General features: G+C 35.7%; 1 protein-coding gene across 9 annotated transcripts in view; it reads left to right on the top strand.

Annotated features, from left to right (window-relative positions):
* Window positions 1-842: 842 nt before the first annotated feature.
* LOC113069344 (protein FAM131B-like) overlaps window positions 843-26,838 on the top strand; it is a 34,708-nt gene continuing 8,712 nt past the window's right edge. For 3 of the 9 annotated variants that reach the window (XM_026242350.1, XM_026242358.1, XM_026242357.1), the window contains exons 1-6: window positions 843-908; window positions 16,471-16,508; window positions 21,010-21,045; window positions 21,465-21,570; window positions 23,377-23,601; window positions 24,524-24,664. In XM_026242350.1, coding sequence (XP_026098135.1) covers window positions 881-908; window positions 16,471-16,508; window positions 21,010-21,045; window positions 21,465-21,570; window positions 23,377-23,601; window positions 24,524-24,664 — 574 coding nt within the window. In that variant the 5' untranslated portion in view covers window positions 843-880. The remainder of the gene's footprint in view (window positions 909-16,470; window positions 16,509-21,009; window positions 21,046-21,464; window positions 21,571-23,376; window positions 23,602-24,523; window positions 24,665-26,838) is intronic. The other 6 variants (XM_026242352.1, XM_026242351.1, XM_026242353.1 and 3 more) reach the window with 6 other exon arrangements.

Below are 26,838 nucleotides of genomic sequence, written 5' to 3' on the forward strand. Positions count from 1 at the left end.
CAGGATGGAAAGAAGGAAAGAAAAAAGCTAAAACAAATGATAGATATAGAGTGGGCGGCAATGATCTCCAGATAACAAAGCCACTCCTCCTGTGTGTGTTTCTGCCACCAAGACAGAGGGAGGGAACAGAATGAACAGAATGACAGGAGAGAGAGAGAGAGAGAGAGAAAGAGAGAGAGTGCTTTCAAGTTCTGAGAGCCTCTCAGGAATATCCTGTGGTGATATCGCATGATTTTACAGTATTGCGGTAATGAGCGTTTGTGCGAGTTGGGTTCAGTGGTCAGGGCAGAGAGAGAGAGAGAGAGAGAGAGAGAGATCTGCACTGCATTGTAGGAGCTGTTTGAGCCCTTTAGTGATACGGGGCGAGAGAACCCCAGCCGCACAGCAGCGCACAGTTGCGGCAATAACAATGACTCCCGTATTGCACACACACATGTATATGAACACACACAAAAAATGAACTTTTTGTATTTCCAGTTCTCTGTGAGAATATTATTTTGAACTATTATCAACTGGAAATGCAGCTAAATAAAATAATTACGCATTATGAAGTAATAACCCAATGAAGTGCAAAAAATGAATGTTATACCTATTATTTGTGATAATAACTACATCAGTGTCATAATAAGACACACTGACTTGCAGGCTAAGAGGTAAGACATCCTGACAACACAAACACACACACAGAGAGAGAGAGAGAGAGAGAGAGAGAGAGAGAGAGAGAGAGTGAGAGAGAGAGGGAGGGAGGGAGGGAGGGAGGGAGCAGCATGAGTGGAGAGAATCAGCAGCCAGAAAAGAGAAAGCAGAGAAAGGAGGAGAGAATGTGTGGTGAAAGGCTAGCGGCTTCCTTGCTTCTATCCAGGGCCTTTGTGAATAAACCATGGGATGTATCGGCTCTCGAACCCTGAGTAAGACCCTCTTCTTTTCTTCTACTTTCTGGCAGGGTGCACGTGAGCAGGTGTATTAAGTGAGAGGGGTAATTACAGCACCAGGACGGGGGGTTGCTGGTGTGTGGCTCGCGATTTTCGCCCGCACGTTTGTGATGTGTGAAAGGAATTTGGCTGGTGGAAGGATATGTTGAGTTAAACGTCTGAGCTGTCACATTGTGCGTTCACTGCCGTGTACGTGCACGCGTGTGTGTGTGTGTGTGTGTGTTTGTGGGTGTGTGGATTCCAACCCACATCTCTTGATTTATGCTACTGCATGGTGTCTGTGTGTGGGAGGCAGAGATGATGGAGCAGTGAAATGCAGTGATAGAGCTTGTTTACGGCATTCACGGAGGGTGAGATTTTCTGTTGTTGGAGATGCTCGTGCGGTGTCGTGTTGCACATTGAAATCGGAGAGATAGCATACATGCTGAATTTCATTGCAGTGAGAGGGAGACGGAGGGAGGGGTGATACATTCAGGAGAACTGAGGGAAATGTGTGTGAGGTTGGGACCATCCTGAATCCGAAACACACTTGACGAATAAGTCCCAATGATCAGACCTAGCTGGATCGGCGGCACATTAATGAGAAAGTTCACTCAGAAATAAAAATTCTGTCATCATTTACTCACCCTCATGTCACTCCGCAACATAAAAGAAGATATTTTGAGAAAATGCCTTTTGTGTTTTGTTTGGGTCCATCCATAGGAAGTCAACTGAAAAGTGTTTGGTTGTTTGGTTGGTCATCTTTTGTGTTCTGCACAAGAAAGAAAGTCAGGAATGGCATGAGGGTGAGTAAATAAAGGCGGGTTTTATTTTTAAAGGTGAACTATCCCTTTAAATGCACCTTAAAGTCAAACGCAATCAGATTTTGAACTAAATGAAGTATTTAAAAAATACTATAGGGCATTTCAGAAGAGACTGATGTAGGCTTGACATTAAAAGAATCATTTATTTTCCACTTAGTATTTTACTACAGCATGCAGTAAATACACTTTAAACCCAGATCTTTCACAATATTGATTTGTTGTCTTTGCTTAAAAGGTTTGTGGTATCAGTTTCTTTATTCTATTCGTCTGTCTGACAGAAAAGGTTTTGTTGTCCAAGAAATATGATGTTAAAAATATTCTTTGACCTCAACTTTAGTTCTTGTAATGAACTAATTAAGTCAGTATTGATGTTATTTATCGTTAAATAAAAAAATTCTCATATCTTTGTTTTTTTTTTTTTTTTATAATGAACTTAATATTAATAATTCTGTAGCACATTTAATTTACAATACTTAAAATGTTGTATAATATGATTAATACAGTATAATATTAATTGATTGTTAATGATAGTGAATTTAAAAGTAACAATTATTATTAAGTGTTGATGGAGAGGTTCTTGAGCCGTATGAATGAAGCTATGGTTGGGAAACACTGTTCTACACACTGTCCTGCATTTCGACATAGTTTGAGATTCAGATGCATTGTATCCTGAGAAGTGGTGCAGAACAAGCTGACTTTGGCCCAGAACAGTCAGGCGCACGTTCAACATCAGCACTAAAGTACATTAAACATCAGCCGTAGAAACTGTGTCAAACTTCTCTTGCTGGGCCACCTGCCTCACATCCACACAGAGAGGAGGAAAGAGAGGGGAGGAACGGAAGAGAGCAGGGAGGAAAAGGGAGGAGGGTTTGATAAGTAGTGTTTATAACAGAGCACAGCACTAAAATGGAGGTCAACGAGGTGTGCGGGATCGGTACACATCCAGAATCAAAGAACTACTTATGACATACTGTGAACCTCATTTGAATATGCGGTTCTGTATTATGAGATTAAAACGCTGTTTCAACAACCATAAATGTCTTCTGATGGGTCTTCTGTTTTTATTTGAGTGTTTTTTTATTTAAATAAATGCTGCAGGGGATGCTTCTTCATTTACATTTATGCATTTAGCAGACGCTTTTATCCAAAAGGAAACATACACTGCATTCAGGCTATACATTTATTATAACTTTTTTTTTTTTTTTTTTTCTGGGAATCGAACTCATGATCTTTTGGACTGCTGACGCAATGCGCTATAACTGAACCACAGGAATAATTTAATTTACAGCATTTAAACATTAAACATTTAATTTCACTCAAAATCATAGAGAAAATAACAACAAATCCATGATTGTTAAAACTATAAAAACCTTCTTAAAAATGCACACAACGTTATGCCGAAAATGCCCCGGTGGAGTAATCACTAAAAACACAGTCAGTTATGTTTTAAATGAATGAAAACAATACGGATGAAAATGGATGTGCATTAATAAATTGGACCTGTGCATTCTGTCTTTTAGTGACTGCAGCCAATATACCTGCTGCTTTGCCTTCAATCACAATAAAACAACCAAAGAAAAAGAGAATGTAACATACTCCTTTGGTCTGAATAACTTTTGCAGCTTTAAGAAGAATCAGAGTTTAATTCGTACAGTGAAGACAGGACAGTGTCTTATTTTAAATTTTATTATTAATTTCTGTAATATTTTGAACTTAAACAGTAAACCTACCCGTCATTAAAACACTCTTTACTTAATTTGTATCTTTGTCCTACTGTTTGTCAATTGTTTATATTTTAAAAACAAACAACTTTTTAAGCATTTTCAGAATTTGGTAAAATAATAATAATAATAATAATTATTATTATTATTATTATTATTCTTATTCTTCTTCTTATTATTATTATTATACAAGAAAAGAAAAAAAAAAGCTTTCTTTTTTCCCCATCATATATTGTATATATATATATATATATATATATATATATATATATATATATATATATATATATATATATATATATATATATATATATATATATATAAACTTATATATAAACTTATAATAATATAATATAAACTTAACTCAGGGTGAACTTAAAGCAAATATATTTCATCAAAGAGGTTTGGCTGAGAAATAAGCTTGGCAATCTTCCACTAGAAATGATACTTTTTACACTTTCAAATATTAGATAGATAGATAGATAGATATGAGACATCCGCATCTGCATCTGTGTGTGTGTGTGTGTGTGCTTATAGTGTAAGATTCTGGGTGTTTACCACTTTCTCTGTCCAGCACTGTAGCCCAATATTGATCTGTAAAGTGAAGCCTTGTGAAACAAAGCCAGTGGATATCACAAAGACTGGACACACTCTCATCCTGCTGAGATCACTGGTAAATGATTCAAAACAAACAAGCAAATACAGCTCAGCACTGTGATAATGCAAAAACATTTTCCTGTTATGTTCAGTTATATGCAGAATGCATATGTGAGGGCTTATGAGCTGCCTTGAAAACAAATGCTTTATCACAGTCTCACCACAAAGGTTAAAAAACAACAACTATTTTTCATAGTACCAATAAATTAGGATTTCCTGCATTTATGAGTCATGTGATCACAAAAACATCGTCTTGGTGCTTATTGATTTCATAATTTAATGGCAGCAACAAACATGTAATTTCAAACATGTAATTATCCTTAAAACTTTTTATTACTTTGAAAGCTTGTTCAGTGGCCCTTTTTTCTGCTTTTTTTTATTTTTATGATTTTCTGCATTATCTTTGGTTCTAGTTTATTGTCATGTCTAAAACACTCAAAGGCATGTTTGTTTTTCTCCTATAAAGTGTTTTGGCATCAAATAAATATACTTGCTTTTGCTTTCTCCAAATATCTGCTAAATGTAGATGTGACCCAGATGTAAGTCGGTAAGGCTGGAATCACACTGGAGAGGCACTTTATAAAACAACCGAATCAAGCTGAAAAACACATTCATCCCTGAAATTACTTGCTCTGATACCCAAAACCTTTTAGTCAAAAGCCATTTAGGTTAGTGCCCAGAAGTAAATTCGCATTACACGGTAAAATCACATTGCATGCTGCACGTAAATCAAAGGCATGGTAATTCTTCTCTCCATATTTTGTTTTTTACTTTCCAAAAATGAAAATTGTCATAATTTACTGTCCCTCCAATTGTTCCTAACCTGTATGAGTGTCTTTCTTCTGCTGAACACAAATTAAGATAATTTGTAGAATGTGGGTATAACCAAGAAGTTACTCATCAGACTCATCCATGCAAAACAATGACAACTAAATAAATAAATAAATAAACAAACTCATTAAGTAACTTGCAATTTTATGTTTCAACCACAGATGGTGATAGAGAGAACAACGTTTTGTAGTAGTATTGCACGATTAATATGTGCATGAAACCTCCATCGCAACCTATTTCAATTCAATATTGTGGAGTGTAACAAGATGTAATAATTTTGATTTTATGTTGACTTGAATATGCACAACTAATTGTACATTATACTTTAAAGAAACCATGGAAATTATTAGTTGCGTTAAATCAATGTACCTTTATGGATTACCGGTTTAAAAACGGAAACCTGCACAGATCTAATGCACTTTAACCATTAGACACCTGAGACTTTAATGTATGGATGAGCGAGGGCTGTTGTGCATCTGGAAGATACTCTCAGCAATTTCTGAACTCAGTGCAGGAAGCCATGGGTTTTGGCACGAGTCCGCAGCGAGAGCTTCATAATGATCCCCTAGCTGCCGTGTCTCCAGCTGCCTGACTCAGCAAAAACACATGCACACATTCAAAACCCATGGGGAATATGTTTTGTATTAAAATGTCCACTAAAAAAAGTGAGTGAATAAGTGTTACTCATGCATGGCGATAAGTTACTCATGTAGTAGTATGATTATGATTGTGATTATTCCCGGGACTAAACGAAACTCCCTGCAAGAGTGGCATTGTTCCTTTGGGAGTGTTATGACTCCTGACTGGGTTTGCATTTGTGCGTATAGAGCTGGGTTTTCTGTTAACCCTTCATAGCCTAACATATGAAATAACAGTCAGAAAAACATTTTAATATATATATATATATATATATATATATATATATATATATATATATATATATATATATATATATATAAAGCAATAAATGTTGGTGTATTTGTTTTTTGTTAAGTATAATATTTGATAATATATTAATGGCTCATATAGTAAATTAAAGGGGATTTTGGAGCTCACACAAAAGGAATAAAAACAACAACAACACTACGTTATATTCAGAGTTTGTTGATGTTTATATGCCCAAAAAGTAAATTCTGAAATATTTTAATATAAATCGATGAGAACTTTATAATAGTCTAATATAAAATAATAAATATATACATTTTATATCTTATATAAAATGCATATAAATATAAATTGTCACCCTGTATTTTCCTATAATATTAGTTTAGCTTAGTTAGAGCATATTTAAAAGAATGTTGTATCACATTTGAACAATTTAAACATTATAATTGTTTAAATAATGTAAATAATATAATGTAAACAACCTAATTTGCATCAGTCCAGCAAATGTTCATCTTGATATACTGTATAATCATTATAATGTTTACTTTCTAAAAACAGACAAGTGAACAACAGCCAAAAGGGAAAAGTTTTTAGACTGATACCAACAGGTCTTTGACTTGATAAAAAAGTAACATTCAATCAGACAATAGAATTCATTTAGTAGATTGTGTACAATTGTGTAAAAAGTTTTTATCAAAATGTTCAACATATTTAGAGGCCTTAGAAATGTGCATAGCAAACATCATACAGTAAACTTTAGGATTAAGTTACGAGAGCGTTCTAATCCATTATTTACATTATTTACCTGTTTGTGTGGGTTAATATACAGTAGCTGACTTCCTTACTTTATGGCAGCTTTAGAGGTATTTGTGAGTGCCATAATATTTGTCATATCCGAATAAAGCAATGAAACTCAAGTTTACAATTTATTTTGACAGTCCACTTTAGCCATTCTACTAATTACGTAACTTTGCATCTACAGATCAACTGGAGTTAGTGGAATAAGTTGACATACTTTCAAAGTTACTTATATTCAGTAGAATATCTGTTGGGGAAGCATCAAATTAAAGTGTCAGCAGATATTAAGCAGACAGTCTAAATACATTAATAAATCAGTCTGTCTAATGACTACTAGTTGGCTCATGGTTGTGAAGTTACTTAGCCAAATTAGCTTCTGGTTATTGGGTGGAATCCATTGTTGACTCAATCTGAGCACGATTAGAAGCACATTTTTATCAGCGCTAATTTTCAGTAAATTCTAATATTTGGCTAATTCTAAAGATTGCATTGGTCATGTCATACACAGTGCTGATTACCTGCACAATGCTGAGACAAATCCACGCTGATCTCAACCTTAGTTGGTTGCACATCCTAGCATTGTTTGTCACACTTCGGATCCATTCGTAATTTATTCTGAACTGAATCTATGAAGCCTGACCTTTTCGGGACAGGTGACTGCTTGATTTAATTGACCAATAAAAGCAGCTGTGGGGTGGGTTATGCACTTAAGTGGTTTGGGGGGAAAATCACAGTCAATAAATTCACAGTTGGAAGTGTCTGAGGTGGTTACTGAAGTAGGCTACTATTAGCCTACGCTATTCATATATGATCTCCACATGACCATCACCATGAGGGGCACCCGAACATCCTTATGTAGAATGAAATTGCTTTTTCTAAGCCACCGATCTCCATGTGATAGCACATAAGTACTATTCATTTTTCAGTTTGAGTTCTACAAATGCTACCTCAAATAACAGCAGTTCTGTCATCAGTGTAAGCCAAACAAGAATTATGCCAGTATGCTATAATTATGATGTACTTATAATAAACATAAACTGGGAAACAACTGGGGGAAAAAATTTTATTTTATGTTTTTTTATTACATACTTTACATATTTTGACGATAATGTTAATGATATTAAGATGCTTATTTTGCATTTTGTTTGTAGGTTTCATAAACCAGTATTTTAGATAATTATGGCAAAGCATAGGTTCAAAATGGGAAACAATCAGAAACAAGACGTATGCTTAATAAACAACTTTCTTTGTTACTTTTGAAGACAGACACCTGGCTCACAGCTCACCTTTATCTTTCAGCTTTTTGAACATGACAGCTCCATAGCTCCAGTGGCCTCATGGGGTTGCCAAATATCTTCCGGCACTACACTACTTCTCAGCAGCATGTCAGCCAGGCTGTTTGCAAATACTGTGTATTCGGACTTCCTATTTAATGTACAGCCTTGTGCATAATGTATACTAAAATATGTCACAATCTAATTACATTGCATTCCATTATTCAACCGTTTTGCATGTTATATAGCTAGTATGCTATTGTTTGACACGACATTCAGATGGTTTTAGAATTCTTTTTAAAGATGATTTATTATTTAAAATATCTAACTATTAATAATTAGGCCACCTAGATAAATATAAAAAATGTTGTTTGATCTCTTTTTTGTTTTAAAAATAATAACAGGCAGCATAGAGCAGCCTTTAACACATTTCTCGCCTTCATTTAGTACAGTTGCATGACATCTCTGTGATATTATGTTACTAAGGGACTCACACTTAATGATATGTGATTACTAAGCGCGCGCTCTCTCACAGACGCACAAAACTAGCCCATCTTTTCTATTGTTGCCAGCGTTGAATAACAACGCCCTTGCAAGCGAGGTTCGACTCAATGCGTGATCTTCAGTGATGACTGACGAGATACAAAGCCTGAGTTCCTCAAAGACAGAGACTCCACACGTCATTAAGAGCTGCAGTGCTCTTCTGCAGTCACACATCGCCTGAATGACCGCAATATGTTGTTTATAGAAAGAGATTAATCGTTGGGCTAGTATGCTGCAGAAATACAGCCTGCTGCAGACAGATGGACTGGCATTAATTACACGGGTCACACCCCGCGCGGCGTGGGTCGCGTGACGAGGGAGATGCTAATCAATAGCATCAGCAGCAGCCCTTGCGCGAGGACCGCGTACAGCGGCCACGAGCAGCCGGAACCGCGCTTTCTCTCTCTCGAGCTGACAGTCACCGAACGAAAAGAAAAGAAATGGGGAAGAGTAGGCTGTGGAAGTCAGTTAATGCACGAATGGGAATTTGTTGCAGCAATGATAGGCTACTTGGGAATGTTTTAGATTGGATATCATTAGTAGTAAGTCCTCAGGCAATGCTGTTATTGATAATACTTGGAATCCCAGTGGAGGTTTGTAAAATGAGAATATAGACAGAAAGCATATTACCAGTTTAATTGGTCTGTCATGTTGAAAGGAAATGATTTTTTAGATGTATCTAAAACTACAGTCATGCTACACTTGATGTCATACTAGTTATGTGCTTTTCAGAAGCTTGCATTCTGCTAGGGAATCACACATTATAGTGTCATCCCAAAGAGGCACAAAATCACCTTCAAACACTTTTACCATAACTGTTCTGTCCAATCCAAGCAGTTTAGTCCTTAGCCATCTTCAAGAAACAGTTTAAGACACATCTCTTCCCTCTAAACACCAGCACTTTATATTCTATTTCTATTCTTGTTTTCTTTTTATTTTATAAAATAAATATCTCTCTAAAACTAACACTCTATTATATTTCTATTCTACTTGTTTTCTTTTATTATATATATATATATATATATATATATATATATATATATATATATATATATATATATATATATATATATATACAGATGCATATAGTTGTAGGATGATTGACAGGACTGGATGATTCTGAACCTGCGCTGGGATCTTAGGCAAGGAACAAACTTGGCGAGAGTGCCACACAAATAATTTAGTATTTTATATATTTATTTTATTTATTTATTTTTCTTATTTGTCTGTTTATGCTCGTGAATCTAAAATGTACCAATATCAGTTGATTGCCAAAAGGCAGCATGTAAGACTTATTATTTCTATGCTTAAAACATGGTATGCTACATTCAGAAAAAACTATTCCTCTGGGTAGACCAGCTAAGCCTCATGCCCCTTGCCTTGGTCTTGCATTGGCTGAAACAAAATGACATTCATTAGTTTTTCTACTATTAGCTCTAAGAACCCATAGCAAAGCTGATGAAATTCTAAAGTTTTTCTGTAATAAGAACTACAGTATGAATGCCTGGAGAGGTAGTCATTTACATGAAAACAGCGTGCTAGAAAAGGAAAATTCTTCCTTTGCATTTTGAAATGCGAAGACAGATAACAATGTTATCAAAGCAATCGTCGTTCACATGGAACTGCGAAAACAAACTAAAAATGCTATTACACATACCAGGCATTTAGCTGGAAATGTCACTATATTGACTATATACATATGCACATGACATCACCGTAAGCTGTTGTCATGTAAATGAATGGCCAAAAGCACACAAAAAGTTGAAAATGGTGTAAACGAACTCTAAGTATTTGGAAGTATAACTTATTCGGTACCTAACTCATCCCAATATGGTTTTTGCTGAGGAAATTAATTTGCTTTCCAGTTTTGAGTGCAATATCAGAAGGGTGGCTTACTTTTACTTTTATAATCAAGGAAACTTTTCACTTGGTTCATGATAAAATGTGGAAAAAAATATTATATATTCTTACATTTAAGGATCGATCAACAAAAATACTCCTTCAAACGTACAACTTAATTTTTGAAACTTTGTCCATGTTTAGCATGGGAATCCAACTCTTTAACAGTGTAAAAAAACTCAGTATGCATGAAATAGCATTTCACCCCCCCCCCCCCCCCCTTTAAGATTTAAGTCAGGGAAATATGTTTTTTTTTTTTTTTCTGGAAGAGGTGATTAATTCTGTGGACAGGTGAATGGTCAAAAGTCCAAAGTCAAGGAGGAACCAGAAAATTAGAGTCACCATGTAATGAGGAAGATATGAATAGGGATTAAGATATATAAGAATATATATATATATATATATATATATATATATATATATATATATATATATCAGGTATGTGTAATTATATATATATATATATATATATATATATATATATATGATATATATGATATATATATATATATATATATATATATATATATATATATATCAGGTATGTGTAATAGCATTTTTAGTTTGTTTTCGCAGTTCCATGTGAACGACGATTGCTTTGATAACATTGTCATCTGTCTTCGCATTTCAAAAATGCAAAGGAAGAATTTTTCCTTTTCTAGCACGCTGTTTTCATGTAAATGACTACCTCTCCAGGCATTCATACTGTAGTTCTTATTACAGAAAAACTTTAGAATTTCATCAGCTTTGCTATGGGTTCTTAGATATGTATATATATATATAATACTTATTTATTTAGTTTTGGTTGAGTTATAAACAGTCATTCAGACTGTATGTACCATGGGAGTTTAGTTACTTTTTGTCATAAATCCAGGTCTCAAAACAATGGAACAATGTTATTATAGGATGCTGAGTGAATGGAGGCTGTTAGATTCTGCAGTGCCTTATTATCATTTAATGACATTTAATAATAATTGTCAGTCTTTATCAAATCAGCTGTACAGTCAGCAGGAACTTTCTTTAGTACTTCCAAATAGCATTAGAGTTCAATTAATGGCATATTATAGGGTTAAATTAGATTCTAAAAAGACAAAACAAAAAAAAAAATTCATTCAATTTCTTATATGCTAGAGTCTTTCTGTTTTATCCAGTACACATATTCATCCTCCGCTTTGTACATTAAAAAAGGTTGCTATATCTCACAAGTGGGACTTTATTTATCATAATTGTGACTTCATATCTAAGTGTGTTTTGTACTCAATATTTTGCTACATTTTTACAACTTAGAGTTTTAGGAATTGCTATTTTATATGTCACAGTCTGACCTCACTGGAAATTTGTTTTTGTAATTGAGTAATTTTGGATGTGCAAGTGTGAGTATAATTTGCAATGTCAAATTTGTTTCTAGGAATTGCAAATTTATGTTAACATTTTTGACTCAATATCTCTCAATTGTGAAATTGTTGGTCATTATCGTGACTTTTTATCTTGCAGTGTTACTTTATGTCTTACAATTTTATCAGTATTTCTAACTGACTTTATTGTTCACAATCGTGACTTCATATCTCCCAGTGTGCATTCTATCTCACAATGTGAATTTATATTTCACAACTGCAACCTTGTTTCTAGGAAATGCAACTTTAAATTTCAAAGCATGACAACATTGCATCATTTTATATCTCGATAGTGAGCAATCTCTAAAGGGACAGAATAAAATAGCTGGCATTAGTGTATCAGTAGGTCAGTGTGTCACAGCCTTAGCCATCACTCCAGAGGCCACAGAGCTACTCTGTCATCCAGACAGAGAGATCAACTACAGTTTCCCTCTCAAACATCTGACTAAACTGCTTTCTATTTCTGTATCCTCATTGTATTACACATATATCAGGCATATGTTGTATTATATTAATCAGACCTTAGTACTTCAATGAAACAAATCAAACAGTTTTCTCAACAAATGGTGCTTGTTCTGTGCATATTTCTCTCCTGATTCAGACAAGAGGAGAAAGCAATATTATGAATAAAAAAAGCATATTGTATCCAGAAACAATGGTACTAAGTAAAACATTTCTTACAATGAATTTGTTTCTTACAAACACGCACCTTCTTGCTTTATCAGACATTAATGGACGGGGTTTAGGATTACTTGTGATGTTTTTATCAGTTGATTGAACTCTCATTCTGATGGCACCCATAATGGCTCATCCCTTTTAAAAAAAATAGCCAGTAGTGTATCTTTTAAGTTACAGCTGTCAACCATGATATTTATTTGCTACCTATGTTCACTTTTAAAAGATTGTTATATGGGTTAACAGACAATTATCTCAAAGTTAATATGCATTGAGATTAATTTGACAGCTCTTATTATCAGTCTCCCCCATTTGTCCACATTATTTAATTAATTACTGTCACGGTAGGAAATCCAGTGTTTCCTCCGTGTCATGTTTTGTTATTGTTTTTGTACTTACGTTGTCTCCATGTGTTCGTTTAGTTGATTGTCATCACCTGGGTGTTGATTGTCTCGCTCCAGCTGATCGTCATCATACCTCTGCTACTTATACTCACCTCGCTCTCTCTCTGTTGTCAGATCCTCTCTTATGTCTCCACGTACTAACTGGATTACCGTCTTCCGTGTTTGTGTGCTGGTTGGATTCGTGTTGTCGTCCGCGTGTCAGTGTTCCGGTCTGTTCCTGGTTCTAACCATTGACCACCTTCACCTGCACCGCTGACTTCACCATCCCGCTCTTCGCACGCCACCGTAGACCTTCCTTGCCATTGCCAACACTCTGGACACTCCTTATCAATAAACAACATCTGATTGCCTGCAATTGCTTCCTCCTCTTTTATCAATCGTTACAATTACGTCATGTACAAGTTCATCTACAAGCATTATACCATCTCTGAATAACAAGGGAAGGTCAGCAACACCAGAATCCTTTCTAAATATCCCAACATAATTAGCACAGTGTAAGGTTACACACCCAAGCCCGTGCCATGGCTGATTATGAAATATTACTCATTTAATAATTGTGAAATCACCCTGAGACCAAAGCTGTGTTCAAGCTTAATTAGCACAGGGCCTTCTGTAATTACGTTTTTGTGCAGTCAGGATTAGACTGTGTAAGGAAGGCGCAAAAAAAGAAAAATAAATAAATAAATAAAAGGAGAGAGAGAGGCCCAAATACAAGTGACCTGTATCCCACCATATCTGTTCTGGCCCATCATTTTGTAGGTGATGGACCGTGTAATTATTTAATTATGTTATCACGACACTTATGAAGTGGGCCAGTGCATGAGATCTAATGAAATCTATAACAATGTTATGCTGCAGTAGTTGAGGGAAAGAAAAATGAGTTTCTCACTCTCTTTCTTGTTCACTTGGATTCCTGGTTAACTCTGTTGCCACCTCCACATGTACTCTCCCTATCTCTCCTTTGTTGTTGTAGTGTTTTATCACTAGGTCAAGCTGTGATTTTAATGAAAGAACAGCATGTACGTAGGCAGGTGAAAGGTGGTGGGATCTGATTCAGTTACACTTTCAATGCACAGTCATTTTCTGTTGTTTACTGCCCTAATCATTTGCCCTCATTGCTAGTGTTTCCTGTCATCCATTCACTTTACAGTGGTTCTGTAAAGTGACTTCCCAGTGAACAGTAGCAGGAAATGACTGATGGGGAGCATGTCTTATATACAAATTAATTGTAATAAGTTGATGTCCAGAGATATATATTTATATACATACATGATGTGTGTAGAATCAACCCACTTTAAATGAATCGCATTTTGATGCTTTGCAGCCTGAAATGAAGACAGACTCAGTTTTTGTTTTATCCAGCTGTATTTATTAACTGTCACTTATAGCATCCAAGTCAAATATATAACACCGATATGTCAAAAAACAAAACAAAAAGAATGACTGAGTTGGAAAAAGGATCACCCTCTTGTGTCAGTATTTTGTTAAATCACATTTTGCTTTAATTACAGCCTTCAGTCTGTTGTGATACATCTCTCTACTAACTTTGCACATATACTTTGCAATATTTGCCCACTCTTCTTTGCACAACAGCTCGAGTTTAATTTAATGGTGACCATTTGTGGGCTGTAGTCTTCAGATCATTACACAGATTTTTGAAGGTGTTTAAGTCTGGGCTCTGACTAGGCAATGCAAGGACATTCAAATTTTTCTCAGTTCTATTACAATATAAATACTCATCAAAAACAATTTTCAACATTGATAATAAATCAGAATAAGAGAATGATTTCTGAAGGATCATGTAACTGTTGAGATAATCAAGCACACGAAGGAGCAAAGTTCAAAAGGAGTTTTCAAACATAAATCCAGTAGAATATCCACAGGTCCATAACCAAAAAGTATCCAGAACTCAGCAACGTAAATCCAAATAAAATCAGACGATGAACTAAGGAACAGAAAAGGCTTAAATACTAGAACAGGGCAATTAACAATAAACAGGACAGGTGTGTGGAACTAATTATCAAATCAAAAAACATGCAATTAAATATGCCTTAAAAAAAGCTTACAAATTTATTTATTGACAAAAGATTGTTCAGTCATTTAATGATTTGCCATAAACATGATTATGTTACTTGTGAAATTAAACACGACACTTACATTAACACTGGATCTGGATTCGACTGGATTCGACCTGAAATAACAACAACAAAAACCATTACCACAACCGTTTCCAAAGCAGTAAGATTAACGTACGATAACTTTTGGCTATAAGTGAAGTGAAGTCTGGTGACAAATACTCAGAATTTGTGCTCTGCATTTAACACACTGAAGTCCACACACACAGTAGTGAACACACACCAAAGAGCAAAGGGCAGCCATGTTGCTACAGCATCCAGGAAACAGCTGGGTGTTCAGTGCCTTGTTAACTTTCAGTTTACTTTCACTTTAGACATAACCAACTGTGTATATATTTGTATTATATGTGTGTTTTTGACAGTATTAGTGCAATCCAGTACAGACTTTGGACCTGAACATGGCTGGGTGATCTATTATTGTACTCATACTGCTGTCCTCCATTAAAACCTATTTTTCTTATGCTAGTAAACACTGAGAGCAGGGAAATCAATTTAGAATGCATTATTTTATTAATTAAAATATCAATATTTGGCACCAGTGTATTGATTGTTGTATTGGACAGAAAAGCACAACATTATATTCCATTTTGATATTATGTCCCACTCCTATAAAACATTAAATGCATTGTGAGAGAAGTAAAAATGTATTTGCTTCTCCTACCTTTGAAATTAAAAACATCAGTCCCATAATGCAATGCCTCTTGTATGATACTGTATTCTAAATGAAGCAGGTTGAATACAGAAAAGTGCTGGATATTTGCAGACATTCTGTGAAATGCTGTATATACTGTTTTAAACTCCCTGTAAAATTACTGTAAAGTTTTACGGTGTATGTATTAATATTAAACAGCATTTATTTTATATTTGCAACATCATTATTAAAAGTATTGAGCTGTCAATTTGTCTTTCATTTAACGGGTTTCACTGTACTGTCTGTGTGTATTTACACTTGTGAGGCTCAATCTTTTTAAGACAAGCACATATTGAATTACGATCATTATACAGCATACTAAAAGTTCACCATTGATAATTCCACAAATAAAGCTATATAACGGTCCACCTTCATTAACTGTTTATAAAAGATTATATAATTTCTGTACTAAAACATATTTTGCCACAAACAGTGTAAACTGCAAGGTATAATAATTTTTAGTGCAATCAATTATGCTCTGTAACACTATTATACTGACTAAAAGAAAATTAATTACAAGTAAACGAGGACCAATTTCTCAGCCAACACTAATTACCATTAGGGTGACACTTTTTTTTTTTTACCAGAAATTTAGACAGTTTATAAACTGTAGACTGCATCGATGTAACAGTTAAACTCTGAATACAGTGTTTCAATGTAAGAAATGATTCCTCTATCTAGTTACATCATTGAAATATTAAAAAAATATATATATATGATAGTCGCCTACTCTTCCGATCACAAAATACATGACCAGCTTATACTTTCCTGTTTGAATCTGAAAGCACCCTGCTATAATCTACTGTGTTTATCTCCTTCTCTCTCCAGCAGCAGATGGAGTTCCCGTGCAGAAGGATGGGGAACAGGTAAAAGAGCTGCCTGTTACACCAACATAAATATACTAGATTAGCTAAATAGCTCAATAGCTCTGACACACTATGACACTCCACACCACAAATTCCTGTTTGGGGGGTGAGGATGTGTGTGTGTGTGTGTGTGTGTGGGGGGGGGGGGGTTGGGGGGGGGGGTCTGCTCCAAGATGGAGGCCAAGGTGTCCAAAACAGGAAGAGATTATCTCAGTGGTGGAAGTGAGCCAGATCTCCTCCTTAACCGCAGAAAGACATTGTTAGCATATTATTAGTCTAGTTAACAGCATGTAATGCTTACCAGAACTGGCTTGTAGTTTGATGTTATAGTCATTAGCCTTTACTTTTGATTAAGTTTGTTTGTTCCAGTCCTCCACACTCCTAAGAACTGACCCAGAAAGCAGGCTTATAGTATTTGCCTTCAGCTACAGTATATAGTGATATTGGAGACTGATTATTGGTCTTTGCTTAAGGGAAGGATTATGATTTTTCTCAATGGATGCTCTGTATCATCATTGACACATCACTTTGCTTGCCTTTATTCCTTCTTACGTCTTCATACATATTGCTGGTAAATTTGAATGAGTAAGCACATTCATTTTATCTCACACAAAGCATATGTATGAGATTTGCTCCCTCCCTCTCTCTTTCAAAGCTGATTCCATTATCAGACAGGGTTTGCTACATAAAGAATGAATATGTGAAATACAAAAGGTCTTTTCATGAGGCATATACATTCTAAAATATACAGTACCATCATCTGTGTCCCCCTGCTGAACAGAAAAATGGAAACAAACAATGTAATTCGAAAACAAGTTTAAATATGTGTGTGAAGTATTTCAAAATATTTATTTTATACTACTTATAAAATTCTATGTATACTATTTCTACTACTATTTTGGTTACATACTTGCATTTTATACAGGATATTAGCAGAATTTTTGCTTCTTCAACAAAAATGAAGCCAAAGCCAAATAATATGGAAGGCAGGTGGGACTAAAAGTCTTTAAACAGAATGCTTGAAATGTTATTGTGTCAACACCATAGACTGTATAAAAACATGGACGTAGTGTCCGTAACGTCACCCGTAGACTCCTGAAGTGTGTTTTTGAAGCTCAAAGTGTGCAGAGCAGGCTGTCGCCATCTTGGCAGCGCGTCACCGCGCGACTCTCCCGGACAATCGAAAATGGGCAAAAAGGCGGGAGCTAGTTGCCGAAGCCACGCCCATCTAGCGCGCCGGCACTATCAGCAGCGGCAATCCACCTGTCAGTCAAGTGGTCACACGCAACAATGCAACCAACAGAACTAATCTTTAAAAGGTCTCTGATAAGTTGTTTCAGTATCAGAGACATCATTTAATTTTTAAGAAAGATTATTTCTCTTTGGAGCAACATGTAGCCTACTGATAAATCATGCACTGTTTGACGGGAACATGTATTAAGAGTAAATAGTGTTAATTTTGATGTTGTGTTTGAAGTTTGTGCTCTCCAGGAGGTTCCCAAATTATTTTAACATTGTTTAGACTTCATATCAATCAACATCTGATTTAATATGTGCTATATATAAAAAATAAAAATAAAAACATCTGATCTGTAATAGCAAGTAAACACAGCTTTCTGGGAGTGATCTCTGTCCCTGAACCTTCCTGGCTAGTATATCTCTTTACCATCACTGGTAAAAATAATAAGATGATTGTACTCAACAGTCTATTACAGCATCCACTCCTTTCACCTATCGTGTGTCTTCAGCATAGACTGATTGCATTAGGCTGTATTTGCTTTCTTTGTCACTGTGTCTGTTTTTTATTTATTATTGTATTATAAACACACACACACACACAGTTTCTTATTCATAGGTAACATAGAAATAGTCTTGCTTTTAGCATAAGCTGTGCTCATGGCTTTTATCTGTCTTTTAGTCTAGGCAATGGATGCAAGGCTGGAGTTTTATATGTATTTATTTGTAGAATGCTCCTATCTGTCTGCCAAAGCAAACTGCATGCACGACTATTGCTCATACCCAACAAGATTTGCATAAACACCAAACCTTAAGTATTAAACTTTGGCATATAACTCGTCCCACACATTTGAATGATATGCTGTAAATGCTCTGGCTTGTTGAGGAGAGATGTGCTATTACTTCTCTAAGCAATAATAAATGTTATTTTTGCATGGCAGACTAACTGACAAAATGAATGAATAAATAAATACATTTACTTATTGAAGGAGGGACATAAACCATATATAGGTACCAGAATGTCATAAAGACTTAAATATAGGCTTTTTTCCCCCTCGAACATCCAAGTAACCACCTAGAACATGCTACTAACAGTAATATGGTAAATTAAGAATACTTTAGCAAATGCATATAAACACCCTTGGTAATACATTTGTGGCTGTAGTTATTCTCTTGCCACTACCAAACTCTGTTACAGATAATACATAAAACAAACAAAATTAATTGATACATTCAACCAAAAATAAAAATAATAGTATAATTTACTCACCCTCATATTCAAATCACACTTAATGCTTAAACATTTTTATTCAATCTATTGCAAAAGAAGAAATGTTTAAATAATCTTCCAGCTCTTTTCCATGCTTTCACAATGAATTTGTTTTTTGGGTAGAAGTATCATATTTATCATAAATGTCGGCCAGTTGACTTGTGCACTGTATTCCAAGTCACAAGAGCTTTTATCTGAACAGACTAAAACTTGTTTTAAAAACTTATTATTCACACCCACTCTCTTTGGTGCTATCATAAGAGTTTGATTTATTTATATATTTTTATCTTGTTTGACAGTGAAAATGCCACATCATGTCATGTCAATAACCTATTAAAGCAAACTTTTAAAACTAAAGAGTTTAAAATTTAAAATTAAAGAGTTTAATGATTGCTTAAGAGAAATGTATCAAAATTCTGTGAGATTAATGCTTAAAGCAAAAACACCTGGTTATGAAAATGACATTAGAGAACAGAATAGTAATAATAAAATTAAAAGAATAATTCGTTTTCTTAACTGGCATGACAGGCCAGATTAAAATGCAAAAATAATGAAATATAGGTGTTAACATGTTGAATCAGATTTAAGTAACGTCAAAGTGAAGGCAAAAATCTAAGACCAGACATGAGACATGGTTCACAAGAATGAGACAAGATTTGTACACTAATTAAAGAAATCTTAACTGATGAAAAACAGCCTGGAAAAATAGTCTGCAGTATTTGAAATCATGCAATAAAATCCATCTTAGTTCTGCTTTCTGAGTATTCAGATATAAAGAACTGTACTTGCAGGCTATGAGTTTTTAGAATATTTGACCTCCTATCTGACCTCCTTTTTTACTCAAATTGATCATAAAAAAAGAACAGTTATTTCTTAGTCTTATTAAAGCAACCATAATCAAAGTATGCTACTCTCTCAATATTCAAATCAACGCACAAACAGAAACCACAATTTTCCTCAAGCATGATACAGAGCTAAGAGATGGTTATAACTACACATCCTATTATAGTGTGCATACTAATAACAGCCTACATATTGTATGCAGCCTAATTTGCAGCCGCTCTCAAACTACTGGTATTGAAATTGCATTTATATGCGTGCACACATCCTTTTTAAATTAGCTTTCGATTTTGAGCACGCACTGCATTCTACACGATTTGTCAGACACTTACAGTGCATGTCCACAAACATTTTGAATGAATTCCTATGGAAGTACAGCTTCAGAGAACACTCCAGCACAGCTCTGCTGTTGCCATCTCCACCATCATCTCACATTACTCCTGTGATTGCTGTCTGTACTCCTGACACATGGTGCCCTGGTGGCCACAGGGGCCCTATACAGCCGCTTATATCACTTATTAGGCAGGGAAACACTGCTTACTAGACAAGAAACAAGTTAGAGCTAAACTGAATAATTTGACTCAAAACCATTCTAAATGATGCATTCAGGAGTTAGACTGATCCAGTTCTCTGGATTCAGCTCACTGACTCAATAATCCAATCACAGTGGATTAACAGCTCACCGGAGAGGAAGTTTATCAGTTGAAACATTTTGGTCTGTTCCTAACACAAAGCTCTCATTTGGTTTCAGAAGACATTTAAGATGTATGGATACATTCATGGTGTTTAAAAGCTTTATTTCAGTTGATTGTAACTGCATGGTAAACAGCATCCCGTATGTGTCTTTTTGTACTTCAAAGTGCCAGGAAAGGTTTGGATTAACTTGAAGATCAGTAAATGATGACAGAATTACATTTTTTGGCTGAACTATTCCTTTTATTCCCCCTCTCTGTTAGTCCGGAAAATAAATCGGCTTCTCAGAATTTTTCTTTCTTTTTTTTTTTTATTTCTCCTTCAACTTCACATGTTTTTAAAATGCTTTGTTCTGTCACAATCCCCCTCTCTCTCCTCCTTTCTCTGTGGCCGTCTCTCTTGCTCTTTTCTCCTCTTTCTCCAACTCTGTCTATTCTTTCCCCATCTCTCTCTCTCTCTCAGCATGGCCGAACAGACTTTTCATGGGATGGAATCAATGTAAGTGTTGTGAATCTCATTCCTCCATTCCTTTCCTTTTGTTCATTACTTCTGAATCAGTCTCCTATCTCACACCCCATTCCTTCGTCTCTCTTTTGCGGTGACTTGTCGGTGTGCTCTAGTAGTTAGACTTTGTTGCGGATGTAAATGACAAAAGACTACACTTCCCATCATGCAAATGGACAGAAATTAAGAAGCAAGCTGTTGGGAATTGTAGTTTCGCAACCTCTAAACCACTTTGCTAACTTTCTACTCAACTTCTTTCATCACCTCTTTCCTTTCCATAAAATGCCACGCTCAAAATTTTGCATTTCATTTCTGCTCCGGGCCGTCTCCTGCTTCATCAAAACCATCTATTTCTTCATCTTTCCTATTTTCTGTCCCATTTTTTCTCTCTTGAATGCCTTCCTTCATTTCAGTTGTCCATGGAGGACACAACCTCAATCCTCCCTCGACTGAAGAAGAGGAACTCCAATGCCTATGGAATCGGCGCTCTGGCTAAGTCCTCTCTGACAGGTGTGTCAGGTGTGTGTCTGTCCTGTGAAATGGTAAATGACCCCATGTTGACTCCAGACTGAGCTGGAGGAGATGGAGCCAACATGGACCCTTGTGGGTTTCCCTTTTCACCACCCCGTTTCCATGTATGAACACTCGCCAATGGCTCAAGCCATTGGTGAATTCCAAGGTCCAAATACAAATAGATCCCTAAAAAAAAATATATGCCACAATGCATTGTCATACGGCTTTTCATTTTATCCTAAGTGGTGGTTGATGGGAGAGGCAAGTGCATGTGAAGTGTAGAGGTCAGTCAGTGTGTTGTCTTGTTGTTTTTTTTGTATCCTTCTCTGAAAGATCCTTTTCTTTGACTTTAGAAATACATGTTCATCATTTCATTAGATATTGTCTAAGAGCTTGAGAGATCTCTGAATTTTCTCTGTGTGAATGTACTGGTTAAAAAAAAAATCCTGAGACTGATAAAGAAAATGCAGGAGAAAGTGTAGGCTATTATTGTGTGTAGATCTTTATTAGTGTGAAAAGACAGCAATTCCAGCAAGACAAATTCCTATCCCTTGTCACTAAAACTTATAAAACTATAACTATACCAATAACCATTTACTCTCGTTACTCTCCATCCCATTATGAAAATCATTTTCATTTCCTTACCTCAAACTAATTTCTACACATACTTATCACCAACAGAAATATTATAACACAGCACATGGAGAAGTTGCCTTTGGTGTAGAAATTTTAAAAATGAAAGGATAATTAAAATTAAAACAGATTTTTTTAGAATCTTACCTCACTTTGAAAGTGAGAATTGTGACCCTGGACCACAAAACCTTAAGAGTACAGTGTAAGAATCTTAAGAGTACATTTTTCAAAATTGAGATTTATTACATCATCTGAAAGCTGAATAAGCTTTCCATTAGATTCGGACAATATTTGACCAAGATACAACTATTTGAATATCTGAAATTTGCAAAATATCAAAATATTGAGAAAATTGCCTGTCCAAATGAAGTTCTTAGCAATGCATATTACTAATCAAAAATTCAGTTTTGATGTATTTACAGTAGGACATTTTGAAAATATCTTCATGGAACATGATCTTTACTTAATATCCTAATGATTTTTGGCATAAAAGAAAAATCTATCATTTTGATTTTTGTGGTCCAGGGTCACAGTTCTAGAACAGGAATTTCTCCTAGTTAAGCCAGTATCTAAAATATGTTATTTGGTAGAAATTGTGAATTTAAAAAATCTTTAAAAAAGTCATTACCCTTAATCGTTATCCAGTATATCGCAAGACTGGAAAAGTGCTGTAAATTCATGCACTCTCAGTAAAACTTAGTTCCAGATATTGAAAGAGTAGCATCACAGTGACCTTTTATTATTATTATTATTATTATTATTATACATTTTTTTAGTACATTAAAATAAACTGACAGTTACATTCACAAGATGTAGCATAATTGGTTACTTTTTGCTCTATAACGTGAAACAATAACGTAATTCTTATTTATAAAAATTATAATTTTTGGTTATATCACGTTGATATGGCATACTTTCATATAGTAATAATAATAATCAACTAAAACATCAGATAATAATGAAGGACGCTTTGTAACTCAGTCTGTAAGAGTAGCTAATGGAAAATATTTGTAGTGCAACCTCTGAACTTTTCCAGTTCCCAACAAAAATTCTCTGAGCAGGTGACCTCATACTCTTAAGCCTCTTCATTTCCCCCTCTTTCTCTCCATAATCTAAAAACCTTCTCTTGCTGCCTTCTTATCCAATCATCCACCCTCTCTGTCTGTCTGTCCGCTTCAGGAGTGTCTCGCTCTATGAAGGACAAGGTGACGAAGCCGACAGCGATGGCCCAGGGGCGTGTGGCCCATATGATTGAGTGGCAGAGCTGGGGCATGCAGACAGTGGGCGCGGGGGGCAGCGGAGCGGGACGCACCTCCAGTCTGCACCTCCAACAAGAGCGCAAGCTGGAGAATGATGCATACAGTGACCTCAGTGATGGAGAGAAGGAGGCTCGCTTCGCTGCAGGTGAGAGACAGAGTGTTTAACAGATGGAAAGACCTACACAGAATCTATTGCTAAGAAATTACTGAAGACAATAAAAATTCGAAAGACCCACAGTGTGGAAGTGTAACCTAGTGGTTCAATATCTAAATTGTTGTAGGTTCAACATCTCTGCTATCAGACACTTTAACTTATATTCTTTATAGTACTAACATTACCCATATTCTTTACAGTATTTACACGGTCAGGTGACAGAGTCCATTAAGTTTTTTATGTGTCCTTAAATTTGTCCAATTACAGACTTTAATTTAAACATAACTGGGAAAAAAAGTATCAAGGAATTATATAGCATTAATTTCTTAAGCATGTCAACTGTTTAAAATATATATATATATATATATATATATATGTGTACAGTATGTATTTATGTATATATGTATTTGTTTGTTTGTTTATTTATAGTTTTTGTTTTTCTTGGGTTCAATAGTGTGATTTTGAAATGTTTTTGAAAGATGTTTTACTCTACAAGGCTGCATTATAAAAATATAAAAAAATCAATAAAAACAGAAAAAAAAGTAATATTGTGAAATATAATTGGCGAAGCTGAATTTTCAGCAGCCATACAGTTTCAGTGTCACATGATCCTTCAGAAATCATTCTAATATGTTGAAGAAACATTTATTATTAAGAATAACAGCGTTGCTTAAAAGTTTTGTGGAAACCTGATACTTTTTTACTCGTTGGTAAATATAAAGCTAAAGGTACTTTGATAAAGTAAAGGACATCCCTTATTTAAAATAGTTTTACTTATTTATATATTTTTTAACAGTGTTAAGATATTTACTATTCATTTTTGTCAATTTAATGTGTCCTTGCTGAATAAAACTATTAATTTTGATGTGGTTTTATGGCCAACAATAAACAATGTAATCCTGAATTTTGTTAGGTGTGCTTCAGCAGTTTGCGATTTCTGAAGCAACGCTTCTGGCCTGGAGCTCTATGGACGGCGAGAGCACAAGCGTTGGATCTAATCAGGGAAGCATAGCCCACCTGAGTGAGGCCAACCAGGAAAGCATCACAAGTCGAGGTACTGACTACATTTCCCAGCATGCACCTGCAAGTTCAGCAAATTACTGTAACTCTTCCTACAGCGCTTTAGGCTGGAAACTTGGGAATTTAGTCGATTTAGCAACAGAACTTCTGTGTCACAGTGTGAGCTCTGATGAGTGCTGCAATTAACGTGCTGTCATAAACCACAATTAAACACATTCTCTCAACAACTTAGCACATCATTCTATATCAGCTCAAAGAATATATGAAGAAGATATGGTTGAAATCCATGACTAATTCTGTAATAACTGAAAACTTAGATTTTTTCGTTTATTGTCCTTTATTTATTTTATCTTAAGAGGTTTCTATTAGAAGACAGTTTTAGGCTAAAAAGCTCCCTAAGGTGAGGGTGGGATTGCTATATTGCTGGTGATTTGTAATACAGTGCACATTGGGTGTTGAATAAATGAATAACTAAAGGTCAGGGACGCGTGACTCTCAGGAGAACAAGAACTAATCCACTGAACAGTTCAGTACAGACTCACATGAGCGGCTCAGAACAACCAAAGCCATCTGCATGCCAAATGACAACATGTAACAGACAGATAATTATATAATTATGTCATATGCTGAGGCAGAGGTGTAACAAAACACCTATTAGTTTCACATCCCCAGAAGTTTGGAACAAAATGCATTTGTAAATCCAGATGGTAGTTTCTTTTCAACATCTGGAACATATGCTCCACAAATCAAAGAAAATAAGAATGTAACCTGATCTCCAGCACCCGATAAAGAGTAGAAAATGCTCTTAAAAAACCGATTGCTTAAGAATGAACCATAAAGATATATTCAATTAGATTAGAATATTGTAGTTTTCAAAGGTCTGGGATCTTTAGGATTTGTTTTTCTAAATAAGCCACTTATGTACACCAAGGCTTTTATCTGCATTGTGCTTCTGTTTTTCTCGTATCCTTGTTTTCAATGTTTTTCTGTTTCCTAAATTTTGCCTTGCTTTTCCCAGCCTGTGTTTTGACTCTGGACAGTTTTCTTGTTTCGTGATCTTTTGCCACCTGCCCTGACCATTGCCCATTCTTGGATTACTCTTTTGTCTCACCCTGGATATTGTTGTATGCCATGTTTGACTCTGCCTGTTCTGACTACTCTCTATTAAATAAAGCCTGCATATGGATCCCCAGCTCCATTGTAACAGTCGTCCATCCAGGCCAATCCAGGCCAATTATGGACCCAGCACTGAGGTTAGTTTGCCTCCGTCATGGGATGCATTCCCAGTCCCATCCAGGACTTTCTAGACATTTCATATCACTCTGATCTTCCAGAGGATGCTCTCATTGATTATTTTTCTGTTATGGACTGAATGAAGCGCTCAAATCAAAACTCATTCATGACGGTCCTTGAGGGCTGCTTTTGGATTATGCGCTTTTGTTGATTGGTTCCTCGTTCTCTGTGGAAACAACAGAGGACTTTAAAACCCCTACAAATTACTTGTTTGGTGTGGTCAACACCGGCAAGCTCTGGTGGCTGCAGAGCTTGGACCATCTCTGATTCTTAGTCTGCTTATCTCAAGCCTGATACTCTCAGCACTCCTAAGCCAAGTGGTCCCAACACCAGAGCCTCTCCACTAAATGCACACCACTCCATCTGCTCCAGCTCCTCCAGAGGTGGTGCTTCCACTGCAGAAACCTCCCAATGCAGAACCTCCAAAATGAACTAGAATCAAATAATAACTATTCAACATGCCAAAAGAGTTAAAAAGAAAGCGAAAGTCCAGCACCCACAGTAAATTTTGGGGAAGTAGCTGTGATGATCTGGGGGTGCTTCAGCAACGCCGGAATCGGGCACATTTGTCTTTGTGAAAGGCACACAAATCAAGTCATGAACAATGTTGTCCTGAAAGAAAACTTGCTTCCTTCTGCTCTCACAAGTGTTCTCCAACTCTGAGCATTGGTTTTTCCAGCAGGACAACGCTCCCTGCCATGGAGCCAGGTCAATTAAAGTGTGGATGAAGGACCTCCAGATCAAGTCCCTGTCATGGCCAACCCAAACTCCTCTGAAAACCTGTGATCAAGAGGAAGGTGGATGGTCACAAGCCATTAAACAAAGCCAAGCTGCTTGAATTTTTGTGCCAGAAGTGGCATATAGTCACCCAACAGCAATGTGAAAGACGGAGAGCATGCCAAGATGCATGAAAGC

This window comes from Carassius auratus, unplaced genomic scaffold (genome assembly GCF_003368295.1).
Source record: "Carassius auratus strain Wakin unplaced genomic scaffold, ASM336829v1 scaf_tig00001536, whole genome shotgun sequence".
Classification (NCBI taxonomy): domain Eukaryota; kingdom Metazoa; phylum Chordata; class Actinopteri; order Cypriniformes; family Cyprinidae; genus Carassius; species Carassius auratus.